Source organism: Equus caballus, chromosome X, assembly GCF_041296265.1.
Source record: "Equus caballus isolate H_3958 breed thoroughbred chromosome X, TB-T2T, whole genome shotgun sequence".
In the NCBI taxonomy this organism is placed as follows: domain Eukaryota; kingdom Metazoa; phylum Chordata; class Mammalia; order Perissodactyla; family Equidae; genus Equus; species Equus caballus.
In genome coordinates this window covers 96,031,879-96,049,179 of record NC_091715.1, presented here as the reverse complement: position 1 = coordinate 96,049,179, position 17,301 = coordinate 96,031,879, and the positions used below count along the sequence as shown (strand labels likewise).

Genomic DNA, 17,301 nt, shown 5'->3' with positions numbered 1-17,301 from the left:
CAAAATGAGGAATGAGTGATTACCCAACCAGGGAGTGGAGCCAAAAGTTTTAACTTGGTGTCTTCTATGGCACACAGTAGCTGTTCTAAGGAGTCTCTCCATACTTGTATAGTAAACCTTGCTAGATACTTCTACAGAATTAAAGACAGAAGTGAACTTAACTGGAGCAGATAGTTTATGACAGCACTTTATGTGGAGTGACTTTTTCAATGAGATTTTACCATTAATTTAAAGCTGTATTTGTTTAAGGAGCCCGGTGACATGTACATTATTAGGCACACATTCAATTAAAAATCTATTTTTTGAGGCAATGGGGGATATTTGATTATAAATTGAGTGTTAGATGGTACCAAGGAATATGTGAACTTTTTTTTTTTTTTTTTTTTTTAAAGATTTTATTTTTTCCTTTTTCTCCCCAAAGCCCCCCGGTACATAGTTGTGTATTCTTCGTTGTGGGTTCTTCTAGTTGTGGCATGTGGGACGCTGCCTCAGCGTGGTCTGATGAGCAGTGCCATGTCCGCACCCAGGATTCGAACTAACGAAACACTGGGCTGCCTGCAGCGGAGCGCGCGAACTTAACCACTCGGCCACGGGGCCAGCCCCAGGAATATGTGAACTTTTAAAGATGCAACAGTGGCAGAGCAGTTACAGTAAAAAAATGTCGGTAATTTTTAGAGACGCACACTGAAGTACAGAGGAGTAAAATGACATGATATCTGAGACTTACATTAAAATACTTGAGGAAGAAAAAATAGAGGATGGATGAAGCAAATGCTGAAAATCAAGATAACTGCCGAATGTGAGTAATGGCTATATAGTGGTTCATTATACTGGCCTCTCAACTTCTTAATATGTTTGAAATTTTTCATACGTTTTATTAAAAAGTCTTATTAACTAGCCCATATTACAAATAAGGTGAACATTTTATCTTTTTTACTTTTAGCTGAGTGAGAGAACCAACAAATTAAGGGCAGATGAAAATCCCTCATAATACCAAAGTACGTGGACATCTACCACAGAACAAATAGATTTTTTTGTAAAGGATTGCACCCAACATCTTTTCTCCCATGGGTGAGCACCAGAATTGCCAGGTGATTGAATCAATAGCCTTTGGGGAATAATTCATTCCCAGTCAAGTCTTGGATTTCCACCTAGGCCAGCCTGAATAGCCACCTCGAAGTTTCTCACTTGAAGTAGACGCCGCTCCACAAAGCCCTAACAGAAGGAAAGACTGGTGGCCGCTTGCTGGTCTGTATTTGGGAGCAATGCGGCTTGTTCTTCCTAAAGTAATATAGAAAAACTTTCATTAAACCAAAGCCGTGTAAATGGTGATTAGTAAGAATTTTGTTTTCTGCATTCTTTCACGAGAAAGGCATCAATACCCTTTTCCCCAGGCCAGCTCACGTAAAGCAAGCAAGTATCAGGATTCAGTTGAGTTTCTGTTCAAACCACAGCCAGAGTGAATCATTTAGACTGAATTAGACTGAAATTCAGGTTCATTCTGATGAGGTAAATAAATTTTAAATTAGTATACGTTCATTTCTTTCTATTCCTAATAAATAGCTATGTGAAAATGTATCTTAATCTTCTTTTACATGCACCATTTTTGACCTGTCTTCCACATGGGTGTCTTCTACAAGATGCCCACCTGCATATCAAGTATACAACTACATTTCAAGTCACCTGGCCACCATCTTAGTTTCTTCACTCTTGAGACGAAAAAAAGTCTCAAACAGCCAAAATCTGCCAGAAGGAACTGTTCTCTTCTGCATGGCAGACTGAACACAGGAATAAGAGAAAGTTGGGTCTTCAATAACAATCTCTACGGTGCTCAGATATCCAGTAATATTCAGCCAAATGCGCTGATTCATGTAAATTTTTTGCATATATTTTGTGTGTACTATTTTCAGAGCATCCTTTTATTTACAGGGTTCTTTGAGACCACGCTGGAAAAGAATACGATTTCACTTCAATGACGCGTTGCTCCTGCCAGAGCTCTTGATACCTGGAGTGAAGTCTAGGTGGATTACAATTATAATTGTTCCAAAAAGGAACCAAAAAAGAGCAAGATTGAATAATTTTTCACTTTCAGTGTCCCTGAAGCATGATGACTCAGTGCCACAGCTAACTTCGACAACAGAGGTGACAGCCTTTAAACTTATCTCTAGGTCAGACCCCTTAACAAATCAGTGACTCAGTCTCCTTATTAGTACAACAGCAGCAAGCTGCCTGACAAGGCAGAATGTCACAGATATCTAATGCAAGCTTTTTAACAAAAGTTTTAAATGCATCAAACTGATAAATTGAAAGACAAGGGTAATTTTTTCTTCAAAAAATTACAGTGAAAAAAGTTAAACTCACATCTTACATTCATTCAACAGAAAGAATTATTAGGACTACATCAAACTAAAAAGCTTCTGCACAGCAAAGGAAACCATCAACGAAACGAAAAGACAACCCAACAATTGGGAGAAGATATTTGCAAACCATATATCAGATAAAGGGTTAATATCCAAAATATACAAAGAACTCATACATCTCAACAACAAAAAAACCAACAACCCAATTAAAAAATGGGCAAAAGATCTGAACAGAGGTTTCTCCAAAGAAGATATATGGATGGCCAACAGGCACATGAAAAGATGCTCAACATCATTAGCTATCAGGGAAATGCAAATCAAAACTACAATGAGGTATCACCTCACTGCGGTCAGAATGGCTATAATTAACAAGACAGGAAACAACAATTGTTGGAGAGGATGTGGAGAGAAGGGAACCCTTGTTCACTGCTGGTGGGAGTGCAAACTGGTGCAGCCACTATGGAGAGCAGTATGGAGCATCCTCAGAAAATTAAGAATAGATCCACCATATGATCCAGCTATCCCACCGCTGGGTATTTATCCAAAGAACTTGAAAGCACAAAGGCATAAAGATACATGCACCCCTATGTTCACTGCAGCATAATTCACAATAGCCAAGACTTACAAGCAACCTAGGTGCCCATCAAGGGACGAATGGATAATGAAGATGTGGTATACATACACTGTGGAATACTACTCAGCCATAAGAAATGATGAAATCTGGCCATTTGTGACAACATGGATGGATCTTGAGGGTATTATGTTGAGTGAAACAAGTCAGAGGGAGAAAGTCAAATACCATATGATCTCACTCATAAGTAGAAGATAAAAACAACGACAAACACACACATAGCAACGGAGATTGGATTGGTGGTTACCATAGGGGAAGGGGGGGAGAGCGAAAGGGGTGATCAGGCTCACGTGTGAGGGGATGGACTATAATTAGCTTTTGGGTGGTGAACATGATGTAATGTACACAGAATTCGAAATATATTATGATGTACATCTGAAAGCTATATAATGTTATAATCCAATGTTACTGCAATTACAAAAAATTAAAAATAAATAAAATAAAAAAAGAAAGAATTATTAATAAAAGGACAGAATGTATAATCTTCCAAATGGATAAATGGAAGTGGGGAGGGGACAGGAATTAATCAACATATAACCATATTATGGTACTTTATATAATAATAATGTTAGAGCTATCAAATTACAAGAAAGAGGGGCCAGCCCGTGGCTGAGTGGTTAAGTTCGTGCGCTCTGCTTTGGCGGCCCAGGGTTTCGCCGGTTGAAATCCTGGGCGTGGACATGACACCGCTCATCAAGCCATGCTGAGGAGTCATCCTACATGCCACAACTAGAGGGACCCACAACTAAAAATACACAACTCTGTACTGGGGGGCTTTGGGGAGAAAAAGGAAAAATAAAATCATTAAAAAAAAAATTGCAAGAAAGCCATTAAATCACCCAACTACAATCACATTTGACTGGGGTAATATAAAGGGTTAACAATAATGCTCTCTATTTGTACAGCAATATAGAATTTCCTAAACACTTTCTCATTCATTACTGTGTTGTATCTAAACCACTTTGTGAAGCAAATCAGGTAGATATTATCTCCAACTGGCAGAAGTTAACCAAAGGGCTCAAGCTTATCTGAGATCACACGCCAATAAAAGATAAGACGGACACTGGAACCCAGGTCCTTTGGTCCTCCATTCAGTATTCTTTTGCCAATAATCTGAAGTCTCCTACTAATAACAATAAAATGTGACTTGGGTGATCATCAGTTTTGATACTGTTTCTCCACATGAAAGTTCAGGCTCTAATAGCCAAGAAGTTTCTTAAATTTCAAACTTAAAGGACACAGAAGAATGTACAGATAGGTTAATTTGATGAGTATATATACTCAGAAAAAAATGGCATATATAAGTAAACATTTGTATTTTTAAAAGCCTCTTTTCAACAATTTACACTCTCAAAATGTCTGGGCTATTAGGGAAAGAATTCCCAGCTAATAGTCATTTACCGAGTAGTTTTGCACCTAAGCATTGACCTGCAAGGTTTTCAAGGGTTTGCAGGATCCTTGCCCAGAAGCACTTGAAAATCTCTGTAGATACAAATCAACATATAACATTCAGACTCGTGACAGTCAGGAATTCAGAATAAGGAAGAACCTTCAGGAAGCTGAAGTAATCAGCGAAGATGTAACGGCAGAATGATAGAATTTTGAGGCATAAGCTGGGCCGTGAAAGGCGGGTGAGATTTATAAAGGAGAAACAGGGTGAACATCTCAGATTTGTGAAGATGTTCAGGGTGGGTGGCAGGAAGGAGAGGCAATGGAGTGGCAGGAGGAAACCGAGATGCAGAGAAATATGCCCAGTTTATGGATGAGCTAGTAAATGGCTGAGTGGACGAGCTGCAATTGGAATCCAGGTCTCTAACTCTAAACATCAACCTCTTTTATGCCACTGTGCTGCTCCTGACTGGTCGTCTTGCCTCCATCCTGGCACCCCTCTCCAAGAAAGTCTCCACTGTATTAAGTTTCTTTCCGACACACAATTCTGATCAGGTCAGTCTCCTCCTTAAATCTCTTCAACGGCTTACTATGGCTTTCAGAAAGAAGGTGAAACTCTAACAGATGACATACCAATATCCATCCCAGTCTGGACTCTGTCTCTTTTCTAGCAGGTCCACCACAAGTACTCTTTGTTTCTGCCATTAACATCTACCCACAGTTCCTTTATTGGGCATGCTACCATATCACTCTACCTTTGTATATGTTCTTTCAACCTAAAATGCCTTTCCCTCCCCCTCTTCAATCAATGCCTTATTCTTCAAGCCTTGGTGCAAATGTGACCAACTATGGTAAGCCTTTCCTTACCGTGCTCAAGCATCCAATTAGATTTAGATGCCTCTCCATAACGTTTCTATATCACCCCTCCTATGCATATTCCTAGCTTTCCTTATCACATAGCTCTTTAATCATTAATTAACTTTCCTGTCTCCCTCACTAGACACTATGAGCATCTTTATATCATCAACCCTCAGAATCACACCTAGCATGTAGCAAATGCTCAGAAAATGTTTGTTGCATAAATGAACTTATTATACTCAGGCTTTATCAATTAAAATCAAAACATGATTTATCCAATTAAAAACAAATAACCAAGCTGCCGGCCCGGTGGTGTAGTGGTTAAGTTCGCGCACTCTGCTTCGGTGGCCTGGGGTTTGCAGGTTCAGATCCTGGGTGCAGACCTAATACCACTTGTCAAGCCACACTGTAGCGGCATCCCACGTAACAGAGGAAGACTGGCACAGATATTAGCTCAATGATAATATTCCTCAAGCAAAAAGAGGAAGATTGGCAATAGATGTTCGCTCAGGGCCAATCTTCCTCACAAAAAAAAAAAAAAAGCCAAAATACTCAGCAAATTATATAATTACCAGATTCTGTTACTCTGAGTTACTAATTTGACTCCACTATCTAAATAGAGCCAAAGGCTTCAGGAATTCTACAGAAACACAAAGTCAAAATGCAAAAACATCAATGAATGTGAAGCCACACTGCACCATTGTGTGTGTGTGTGTGTGTGTGAGGGGTGTCAGTCCTACCTTAACACAAGCCTCTCTTAACGGTTAAGTCACTGCCTTAAATATGTGGGATCCGAGATGTAGCTCCTTCAGAACACTTCTAGAGCTCTCTCTACGATTCAATTTGACAAAATACACTGTACGCTTGACATCAAATTATTAATCTAAGATTCATGCTGTTTGATGACATGCTCAATCTGGGCCTAACCAGATAGTTACATAAAATACAAAGTTCTACTACTAATGTGTTACTCAAAATGTGAGGAGTCCAAGACAAGGTTGCCTTCACTAGAAAGAATCAAAATAAAAGGGTCATTATGAGAATGCATAGATGAAGTAAATTTTGATTTAATTAATCTTAAGCCAAAGTTGCTAAAGTCCTGAAATGTCCATCTGAAAAAGTTCTCACCAATACCCATCAAAAGGTTGAGGATAGGCGGCTGGCCCTGTGGCCAAGTGGTTGGGTTCATGCACTCTGCTTCGGCAGCCTGGGGTTCGCTGGTTTGGATCCTGGGTGTCGACCTATACACGGCTCATCAAGCCATGCCGTGGCGGCATCCCACATAGAAGAACTAGCATGACCTACAACTAGGATATACAGCTATGTACTGGGGCTTTGGGGAAGGAAAAAAAAAAGTTGAAGATATAAATGAAAGTAGTTCCTCTCTATAGAAAACGTGCCTTCCTTCTCCAGTTATCCAAAACAATGAGGAACTAAGTGAAAACAACTGAATCACAAGCCTTAAACTTCATGAGTCCACTATATTATAGCCAATGAGTTAATTTTTCTATGTAGTGGAAACTTTCATCTTAGCTCACACTATATTGACATTGTGTAATTAACTTCTTCTTAAGCCCAGATGAATAATCTTCAATATCAATCACTCACGTGGGCAGTGATTGATATTTCCCTTCTCCCTTCATCCCTGACCTTCTCTCCTCAGTAACTTCAAGTGGAATCAACTGCTGTCTCCTTGACTCACTCTCTCTGGTAACCCAACAGGTCTTATTCTTCTTTAGGCACCAGATGCCTTCGAGGAACTGACGAAAGCTCTGGGGCCCAGAACAATGAAGGTACCTACATACACATGCAAATTTTTTCATACAATTTCAGGAGTTTAAGAACCCCTAACCCTCACAATCACCTATGCAAATAGTTTCTATTACCATATGGCTCCCTTTTATAATCCCACATCACAACTCCTTTACACACACGTACACAATAAAGGACTATTACACTGATTAACAACATAATACTCAAAACAATAAAATTTAGTCTAGGTAAAGCTTTATCTTACTAGCAATATCTTCAATTAAGAATCCCAGTCGAACTCCTTTCTAAAAGGCCTTAGAAAAACATGCTAAGCGCGTCAATAAAACAACTCAAAATAAAGAATAAGGCATTTATAAAAAAAGTTTACCAAGTCTTGTTGCTTGGTGAACTTGCTTGCCTTAAAATGTGCTGAAATGTCTTCCGAAATTTGTTTTTATTAACTCTGACACATCTGCTCGTAAAATCATGTAAGGCTCAACAGTTATGTTTGAGCAAAAAAGAAAGTTCCCATTGATATTAACCAACCCTCGAATTCAGAAACTTGTTCTACTATATCAAGCTATGTTCAACACCAGTGTTAGCCAGGAACTGAAAGCGATACTATCTCATAACTATCTAGTTACCTTGTCAAAGCAAGTAAAACATAAAAGATGAAACAGGACAAATGACCGAAGGGAAGGGAATAATATAATCAAGGTGTTATTACTGGAAGGCAGAGTTAAGTGCTTTCTCTTGACAGCACACTTCCTAAAAGTGGAAGGTTCTTGCTGGATGTACCAAACTCTTTGTGGAAACTATCAGTTCACTTTTATTTTTGCTTAAACTTTTAATCACTGTTCAAACCACAGTTTTGTACTAGGTCAAAAAAGAAAGGAAAAATGATCACTCTTTTACCGCAAACTGATAAATCTCAAAAATCACATCAGAATTTTGAAATACATTAAACTTTGGTGATACACTCAGAAGACTTTTCTAAATTTCAAGATAGTGGGGGCACCCATTAAACCGGTTAACCCTCTGCCAGCAGAGACAATTCACTAAGAGCTGTGACTCAGTTTCTTCACTTCTAAATACTGGGTTAACAGGACACATCAAGTAAGTTCTCAATTTGCTTCAAGTTAGGGTGAAATTGATGAGACTCTAAACTGGTCATTTTCCTTGACCCCACCAGGTCCCTTCCCACATACTGGAAGACTGCCTATTTCCTGAAATCGTCATGCTTTGACCGTTTTCCAATATGGACAGTCCATAATTGAAAGGCAAATTGCAGGGGAGAGAGAAGCACAACAGGTACACAGCAAATGGCCAGATGCCATAAGAAATGGCTTCGGTTCCATGTCACTGTCTCCTTCCTCATGATAGTCAAGCTGCTGGGTAAAATGAAAACTAGATATGCAACATGTGGCTTGTGCTTCAGATCTAAACTAAGAACCTTCGGACAGAAGGAACAGTTGCTGAATTTGTGCAGGAAAACCGTTTCCCCTCATGCCACCCGAATTAGAAAGTTTACCAAAAAGAGGAACCCTTTGAACTGATGAGTTGAGGAAACTTCAGTATTTCCCAATCTAATAGCAGGCCCCACAGATTTCATTCCTCTGCACATGAAGTCTGGGGCAGGAAATGGTCTGCTTCCACCGGTTCACACTCTCAGGACGGTGCGATTTGGGCGGTCTGCCTACTGCTTTTGAGGGTTCTTCATCAACGAAGTCGGAGTACTGTTATGAGTCTGCCTATTACACACACACACACGACAGTTGGTGGTACCTCACCCAGCCTCCAACTCCCACGCTCCCCCCACTCTTCCAAAGAAATGTTTCTTGGAAGAGCACATGGAGAGGCAGGGAAAAAACGCACGTAGGCGCCTCTTCCTTAGATTTCTGGTAAAGTAGAAAGACTGGGGGCCTACGGTGTGTGTTTTTTGGTTTGAGGGGAGGGGGTTGGTTTGCAAGTCTGCGGTGGGCTCCCAAATATTGGGACTGAAAAGAAGAGAGGGTCCCCTGCCCGGTCTCTAAGCGTTAAGAGGCAAAAGCTAGCAAATGAGAGGGGTGGGAGGGGAATGGAATTGCGCAAAGCAGCTTCGTGCCCACAAGTTGGACAAACAACAGCCCCTACCCAGGACTCGGGGTCTCCGCAAGTTGGGGTGGGGCCTTTCTCCCTCCCGCACTGCCTCCGGGGGTGACAAGAGGGAGAAAGGGGCTCCTGGAGAAGGGGTGCTCTTCCGCCCCCACGCCGTCTCCGCGCCTCGGCGTGGCCGCTCCTGAGCGGCTCCCCGAGTTGCCCAGCGAGGTCGCGGTCACCCTTGGGAGGGGGCCCCGGGTCCCCCCGTGTTCAACGGCAGGAGGATCCCGGGGCTCTCGCTGTCCCCAAGGCCGGCGGGGCTGCGGGAGCACTCACCAATTTAGGTTTGTTTTTCGTTTCCTCTTCGTTGGCGGCCCGGTTCCCCGCGCTCCGCTTGTTGCTCCGGCCCCCACCGGGTTCCTCGCCGGCGCCTCCCGCGCCCGCCGCCGCCGCCGCCCCGGGCTGCTCCATCTTTCTCCGGCCCTGTCACCTGTGCCCTGTCACCCCACCTCTCCTCCCGGGAGGAAGCCCCTTGGGGCGGTCCCGCTGCCCCGCGCGGGTTCGGCAGCACCTCTTCCTGGGTGAGAGGGTGTCTGCCCGGGGAGCTGCCGATCTCAGGCCCCCGGGGCTCCCGGCTCCCAGGCGCCCCCGACGCGACGCGCCGTTGCCACTACCCGGCGCTGGGGCAAGCCCTGCCCCTAAGCAGCTGCAATTACCACGGTCGCCGCCGCCCTCAAGGCGGTGTTGAGGGTGGAGAAAAAGTAGGTGCCTATCTCTTTAAGAGGGCCTCGCCACACGTGATTCATCAAAGTGCCCGCCGTCAGCCGCCCGGGCGCGGAAAGCCGCTTCCTACTCCCGGGCCGAGGCGGCCGGCTACTGAGCATGCCCGGCGCGGCCACCCGAGCCAGGCGAGAGCGCCGGGGGCTGCGGCGGAGCGCAGATTTCACTTCCCGGGGGCCCGGCGGGAAAGGGGAGGGAACTCGGCCAGATCGAGGCGGTACAGCCCATTTTAGAGATGGGGCAAGTGAGGCCCGGGAGGATCCCGTGTGAGTTTCACTGGCGGGCCCACCGGGTAGCCGCTGCCCCTGGCGTAGGCCAGAGCACTTTCCCTGGCAGACGCCTGGCCGGGGGTGTGGTCCCACTACGCTCTGTGGGAGGGGTTGATTGGCAAGGCAACCGAGTCCTGGAGGAGCAACCACCAACGAGAGCGCTGATGAATTGCCTAGACAGACTGTATGGGTCAAAGTGGAAAGAGTGGGTGTGCTTTCTGTTGCCAGGATTGCCTTGCGACCCGAGAAATACAGTCGTCCCTTTATTCCCATGCTGCTGGGGAGGAGAAGCAGCAGACGCCCACCGCTTAATCCCCAGGGGATGTAAGGCTCTTTAACCCAAGCCCCTCTAAGAGAGCTGGCAATTGGATTGAGTGCTATTTCCAGGTGGCTGAACTAGTTTAGGGTTGTTGTGGGAGGGAAGATCACGTGTATCAAAGCTTTGTTAAAAATGTAAATCTCGAGACCAGCGCTAGGTGTTTTTGTGCAGCAGCAGCAGCGGGACGTTGAGGGTGGGTATTGTTCGTCTTCAGTCCTTGAGTTGTCAGGAAGAGGCCCACGTTATGTTTCATCCATCCTTTGAAAACAGGGCCCTTTAAAAATAATGCTCACACCAAGAACGTTAGAAGGGCAGGGCACGATTTGAATGAACCCCCTGGATCGAATAAGAGCGCACAGGCTAGAGAAGCTGCCTGAAGGGTAAATTCAGATCCCAAGTCTGTAAACATGTCCAGATGCCTGCTGCTCAGAGATCTTCAGGCTCCGACTCCTTTTGCCCTTCTCCTCTCACCTTAAATTCAGCTTTGCTGAATCTAATTCTTTTACAAGCATATTTATGGAGAGTGCGTTAGCATAAATTGGACCATGCGATAGGCGTGATGAGGCCATTAACTTGGACAGTAGAGTGAAAAGAACGTCAGATATCCGAAAGCAGTTTTAATCCTGGCTTTGTGATTGTCATTCACTTTCTTTTTAATCGTGCAGGTAGTAAACTACCTGAGGAAGCAGAGAAGAGGGAGTCCATGCTCCCAGACAGGGCGGACAAGGAGCCCTAAGGTAAATTTGCTTTGTTGAAGTTCCTGTTTGACTTAAAATTGGGTGCATATTTTGAATTCGACTTACTACACACGCCATGTGCACGCATGCACACACATGCACACACGCATGTGATTTAAATGACTTACTACGTCTCCCCTCCTGAAAAACTGCATAAAAATGGATGCTGCGGAAAGACATGACCTGTTTTTCCAGTGCTTTCATGTGATTCCTGTTTGAGAGATGTGGGTGTGGGCCATACCTGAGGGTCCTCTAGACTCAAATGTTGCTCAATCACCTGCTCAGTAGACATTTACTGAGCTCCTTAGAGTACACCACGTGATACGCACAATGCTGTGGGTTAGAAGGATGAAGCGGACACCGTTTCTGCCCTTTAGAACCTCCTAGTCTTCTAGAAGGAACAGACTGTTAACGAACTGCTCCTGGGTACAACAGATGTGAACAGGGAGCCCACGGAGCACTTGACAGGAGGTAACCACCGGAGTGTCGGAGGCTCCAGGACACCTTCCCAAAGAGGATGCTGTTTGAGCTGAGTCTTAAGGGTCTAGTTAAAGTCAGTCAGTATTTGTTGACAGCCTCCTGTTAGGTACCGTGCCAGGCATCGTGGGTACAATGGTGAACAAGACAGATGTTGTTTGCTCTTACAGAGCTTTCTGGCTATTGAGAAGGATATTAAACAAAAATGTATTGAGCAATTGCAAGGCGAAGGAGAGTGAAGGGATTCCTGGCAAAGGAAATGACAATAGCGTGTGCAGAGACCCTGTGGTTAAGGGTGGGGGCTGCTGTTGGCAAGAGAAGAAGCAGAACAGATAAGCAGCTTCCAGAACACAGAGGTCCCTACTTGCAGGTCTCATTGGTGTGGTTTTAAAAGGGGGGAAGACGTTATCATACAGATGACTTCTGTTTGGAGTGTGTAAATAGACATGAAAATGGATTGACATTATTTTCAATGTGAGGTTGGGTTTCACCATCCTCCGGCCAGGCAAAGCTGCATTTGAAATCAAATTAGAAGTATGTGTAAAAGATGCATAATCTTTCCTGCAAAAACTGAAACAGTATGTCTCTAATATGGCTTACATGTGCCTTTATTGTGGTTGTCGCAGCCCCGTCTTAATTCTTCATGTTTGTTTTTCAGCATTTTGCTCCAGTTAATGGAAACAGTAATTAAAAACAAACAGCCTTACTTCAGGCATCAGGGTCATTGGCGTCGCTTGGAAGCTAACATGCGAAAGGATCCCCGGCTCTCCTGCAGGGGTGCTGGGTCCGCTGATTATGAACCAGGCAGCTCGCCAAGAGCAGTCCTAGGCTGTTCTCCCTGCACCCCCCTTCCTTTGTTTTACCTTCCTGGGACACACAAATGGGGTGGATGGAGAGAGATCTTTTCTCTGATGCTGAAGAAAGAAGGAGGCTCCTACCACCTGTGGGGATGTCAAAAGCGTAGCTTAGACCCGCTGACCTTGTGGTCTCTGCCTCTCGCCTCTCACAAGTTTAGCACCCGGTCAGCCTTAAAAAGCCAACCCTGGTGAAGTGGTGTACCCACAACATTACTAACAATAATGTACAACTGAAATCTCACAAGGTTGTAATCTATCATAATCTTAATAAAAAAAAAAAAAAAGCCAACCCTGGGAGAAAAGAAAGGTACAAGGCTGGTAGGCCCTATCTTTCTTCCAGCTGACCTTAGAGCCATCCATGACCCCAGAGGTTTCTGCTGATCTTCAGAGTGTCCCTCTGGCTTTCTGTGTCTCCCTTCCGCTGCGTGTTCTCATCTAAAAAATCTAGGTCATTATTAGAGAAATTAAAGGAAACATGGATTAGACAAAAATGAGAAATGACCGCTTTCAGGGTCATGGAAAAATATTTGTGAATTAAAGGTTGCCCAAGAATAAGCAAGTATTTATTAAATGTATTCTACGTGGTCAACACCAAACTAGATGTCATGCGGATAAATAAGTACCAGATGTTCTGCTATAATGTCATATACGTCTTCCTGGAGAATTTCCTGTTCTGCAAAATTGCACACTCAAAATTAATAGGGCTTCTGGGGTGACCGTGGATAGGGAAAATCACTGAAATCCAACGGAACTTTGGAATCAGAGCACTAATGAAAACGATAACCATCCTACTAAAAACACTCACGAGGTTCCATTTCCACAAGCTTTTGCACCCAGGCTCACAGCCATCAGTGCTTCGTGACCTTCACGCTTCCTCTTTCCCTATGTGGATCCTCAAGGGCATTCACTTTTAATAGAGGCCATGTTCATTAGAATTAAAAATCGAATAGAGGAATACCGAGCTTTTTGAAAACATGCAGTACAAGGTCTTCACAGCTTCGTTATCAGTACTCACAGCTTGACCAGATAGTTTGATGTCGTGGGAAACTTACAGGTGGTTGAAGCCACTAAACCAGTCACACTAAAGGGGCGGAGTCTGGAGCAGGATTCTTCTGTTTTTCTTAAAGTCTTCATATATTGCTAAGACTTTCCCTAATTGTGAGAAAGCTTGCTCCTGATCCTTCCAAACTTAGAACGCTACGAAAATTCATACGCGGACCAAGTGTACTTCCACCTTATTTTGACATCAGTCTCCTGTTTGCCAATCGTGAATGTGCTGTTCATCGTACGCAAACACTTGTAATGGAACAGACTGTAAAACATAAAGTCTCTGCCATCCATAGGTATAACATCTACTTGAGAAAACAAACAAGACAATAAATTTGTGGAACAGTAAGAGAAAATGAGCTGCCTAACTGGCAGGTGCTGACTCTGAATTCAACATAACACGGTGAAGGAGCGAGGTTAGTTGGGCCTGGAATAGATGAAGTTTTCAAGGAGGAAGTGGAGCTTGAGCTGCTGAGGTATGAAGCAGAAATGAGATTTAAATAGGCAAAGCAAAGAAAGGAAGTAAGGAAAAGACAATGTAGAGAATGGCCTGGAAACAATACGCACCAATAATATGAGGGCTTGAGTAGAATGGTGAGAACATAGATGTTGAATAATAGTAGGAAGCATGGTTATCCCCATAGCATTTTCCCAGTGTGTAAACAGATTTGAATGTAAGATATAGTAGTGGTAACTGATAAGGATCTTTAGCAGGATAATATAAAATGAAGAAGTATTTTAAGGAGCTGGTCTGGCAGTTGTATGCAGAATAACTTGGAACACTGATTTCCGAACTTATTTTTCCTTTACTACAGGACTTTTTTCCTAAAGAAAACTCTTCACAGGACCCCGCTATGGACAACAGATACAAATCTAGCTGACCTGTTTGAAGTTAGCGTGGGAGTGGAGACGGTGGCCCTGCTCATGACCACTTGGCTTCTCTCTCACCCTCTCAGGCGACCCTTTGAGGCACGCTGCTGATCTCTGGCTAAAACTAGATAAAGTCCTGGCCGATAAAGTCATGAGGATTGGAACTAGAGCGGCCCCAGAGGAAATTAGAGACAGGAATGAATCCAAGAGACATTTAAAGGAACAAACTGTTTCTCTCCACAGATTATATACAGGAAACGAAGGAAAAGAAAGAGTAAACAAGAATTACTAAACTGTTGGCCCAAGGAAATAAAAACCTAGTAGTAAACTGAGAGAGAGTATCTCAACAGGTACTTGTCGTTGGCAGACAGAGCCAGACCAAGGAGCCTGGTACCCAGAAACTAGAGACAAATTAGGGCAGGATGGGAAAGATAAGAAGGTTCCTGTAGTCACCAACAGGAAGAGTCCAGACAGGCTGGTAAAGCAGCAGGGTTGTGTATCAGTAGGCAATAAGCAGGCAGACAGCTAGACTCTGAAAGTCTAGCAATGGATGTCCTGGCAGGCAGGCAGAGAATAGATTCCAGACAGTCTGGTGGCAGGCAGTAGGCAGAGGTTGAAGCAAACTGTATGTAGCAGGAGTCCAGTCATGGGGATTGGGGCTAAGAAACAAATTAGCAGTCCCTTAAGAGGTCTGGCAATACAGTGCCAAACAAAGCAGGGCACCAGGCCTAAAGGAATCGGCATGGCAGATGAAGTCTATGAAGAGAGGCAGACACAGGCGAATGAAAATGGCACCCAAGACACCCAGTTATTTCAACTGGTCTGTGAGATCACAGTGGGACGAGAAGCGATAGGTCCACTTGATGCTAAGCCATCACACTATTGAAATAGTGCTCCTTAAATCCTCTCTGACCAGGAGCAGGATTGGTCCCAGTAAAGGAAAAGTAGACAGCAAGAAAAGGCCTGGAAACAATAATGACCAATAATGGTCACTTACCTAGAGGTAAAGGTTAACGTGTTCAGTTGTGATGATTACAGGGTTTGGGCTAGAAAGCCAGGCAGCTACAACATAGCCCCACAACAATTAGTCGAAGGGACAATGGTGCCAATTTCTCCTTTTGGGGAAAGTGTTGAGACTGTTAGAGACTTTGAGAATTCCCAGATTCGTGCCACCTATGGTTTTATACAGTACACCGAAAACCAACCCTTTGAATTTTATCTGGAAAATATGCTTCTAACAAAGAACAGACTTCCCTGTTAGACATTAACCAAAGCCCCAAAGTGATTTTCAAGAGTGGCTTAACAGATCGTGAATGGTAATTGTCCAATATGTAAGTTACTAAGACATCGGTATAGCAATAAACAGCGAAAGGAAAACTTTTAATCTGCTTGCTAAATTGTGTGGATCAGACAAACACACACTCGTGTTCATAGGGATGCTATTTATTTTATGAAGTTGAGGTTTTAAAAAAACTCAGTATAAACAGTCTCTCGAAGATGACTGTACTTCAAAAGTGAGACTAAAATTGTGCAGTTAAATCTATTGTTTCTTTTACTTTCTGGTTTGTGTTCATTTTCTGACCTTTTCAAAGTATAATTAATTACATGAAAATTAAGGAACACATGTTTGACATCTGTAAATAATAAAAATGTGTTTTCATATCTGGGCATCAATAGTTAGGCAAGTCTTAGAAAGAGGTTTATTTCTGTTTTATATATTCTCCCACAGAAATCTTAACAGCTTTATTGAGATTTAATTCACAGTATCATACAATTCACCCTTCTAAAATGTACAATTCAGCGGTTTTTAGTATATTCATGGAGTTGTACGGCCATCACCACAATCAATTTTAGAGTATTTTCATCACACCAAAAGAATCCCTTCCTGGGGGTCGGCTTGGTGGCATAGTGGCTAAGTTCTCACATTCCACTTCAGCAGCCCAGGGCTTGCAGGTTCAGATCCTGAGCACGGACCTACACATCACTCATCAAGCCATGCTGTGGCAGCATCCCACATACAAAATAAAGGAAGATTGGCACAGATGGTTAGTTCAGTGATAATCTTCCTCAAGCAAAAAGAGGAAGATTGGCAATAGATGTTAGCTCAGGGCCAACCTTCCTCACCAAAAAAAAAAAAGAGTCCCTTCCTTAGCCATCACCCCTCCCAGTCCTCCCAAACCAACCCCCTCCCCAGCCCAAGGCAACCACTAATTCACTTTATATCTCTGTAGGTTTGCCTATTCTGGACACTTCACATAAACAGAATCATGCAATATATGGTGTTTGGTGGCTGGCTTCACTGAGAATGATATTTTCAAAGTTCATCCATTCCACATCAATTTTTATTTGTTCATTACCTATTTGTTTCTTGGACACAAATACAAATCAGTTGTGTAAGCCACCTTCCCTGCTACACACAGTGACAAACCTATACCTACTTACAGTACCAAAGAGTTGCTATCTCACGTGAACACCTATCTTGCCCCTCCTCTCCTGGCAGAAGCAGGAGATTTACGGTTCAATTTTCCTATACAGTGATGCAGAAGAATTTCTTTCTGACCCAGGGCCTGATATCTGACATTTTATGGAAATGACCTCGAACACTGTATTTACTCAAGTATACGTTATGTACCAGAACGACTCTTAGAAGTTTATATAAATTAATTAAACAGGGCAACCCAGAAACCGATTACATTAAATTGTATTCTACCTAATACAGTAGCAGAGAATACATAGGGCTTATCTTACTTATTTGTAAGTCTTCCATTCCAACATATTAGAAGCTAAAATGTCCATCTGTGTTGGCATCAGATTCATTCAAAAGGCCTTCTTTGAGATCTGCATGAATTTTTAAGAAAATTTTTGGGAAAGGCTTT

The 17,301-nt window shown here is 43.2% G+C and overlaps 1 protein-coding gene and 1 long non-coding RNA gene across 7 annotated transcripts in view; one reads left to right on the top strand and one right to left on the bottom strand.

The window, feature by feature from the left end:
* Positions 1-9,947, bottom strand: part of DIAPH2 (diaphanous related formin 2) — an 814,964-nt gene extending 805,017 nt beyond the window's left edge. For 4 of the 5 annotated variants that reach the window (XM_023634104.2, XM_001914669.6, XM_070258089.1 and 1 more), the window contains exon 1: positions 9,406-9,920. In XM_023634104.2, coding sequence (XP_023489872.1) covers positions 9,406-9,540 — 135 coding nt within the window. In that variant the 5' untranslated portion in view covers positions 9,541-9,920. Of the gene's footprint in view, positions 1-9,405 lie in introns of all 5 variants that reach the window. The other variant, XM_023634106.2, reaches the window with a different exon arrangement.
* On the top strand, positions 8,808-14,073 carry LOC138921949 (uncharacterized). 2 transcript variants are annotated; one of them, XR_011434978.1, is made up of 3 exons: positions 8,808-8,891; positions 11,103-11,174; positions 12,310-14,073. It is a non-coding gene; the product is annotated as an uncharacterized lncRNA (long non-coding RNA). The 2 variants fall into 2 exon arrangements; XR_011434977.1 differs by lacking the exon at positions 8,808-8,891 and adding an exon at positions 9,279-9,413.
* The last annotated feature ends 3,228 nt before the right edge of the window (positions 14,074-17,301 follow it).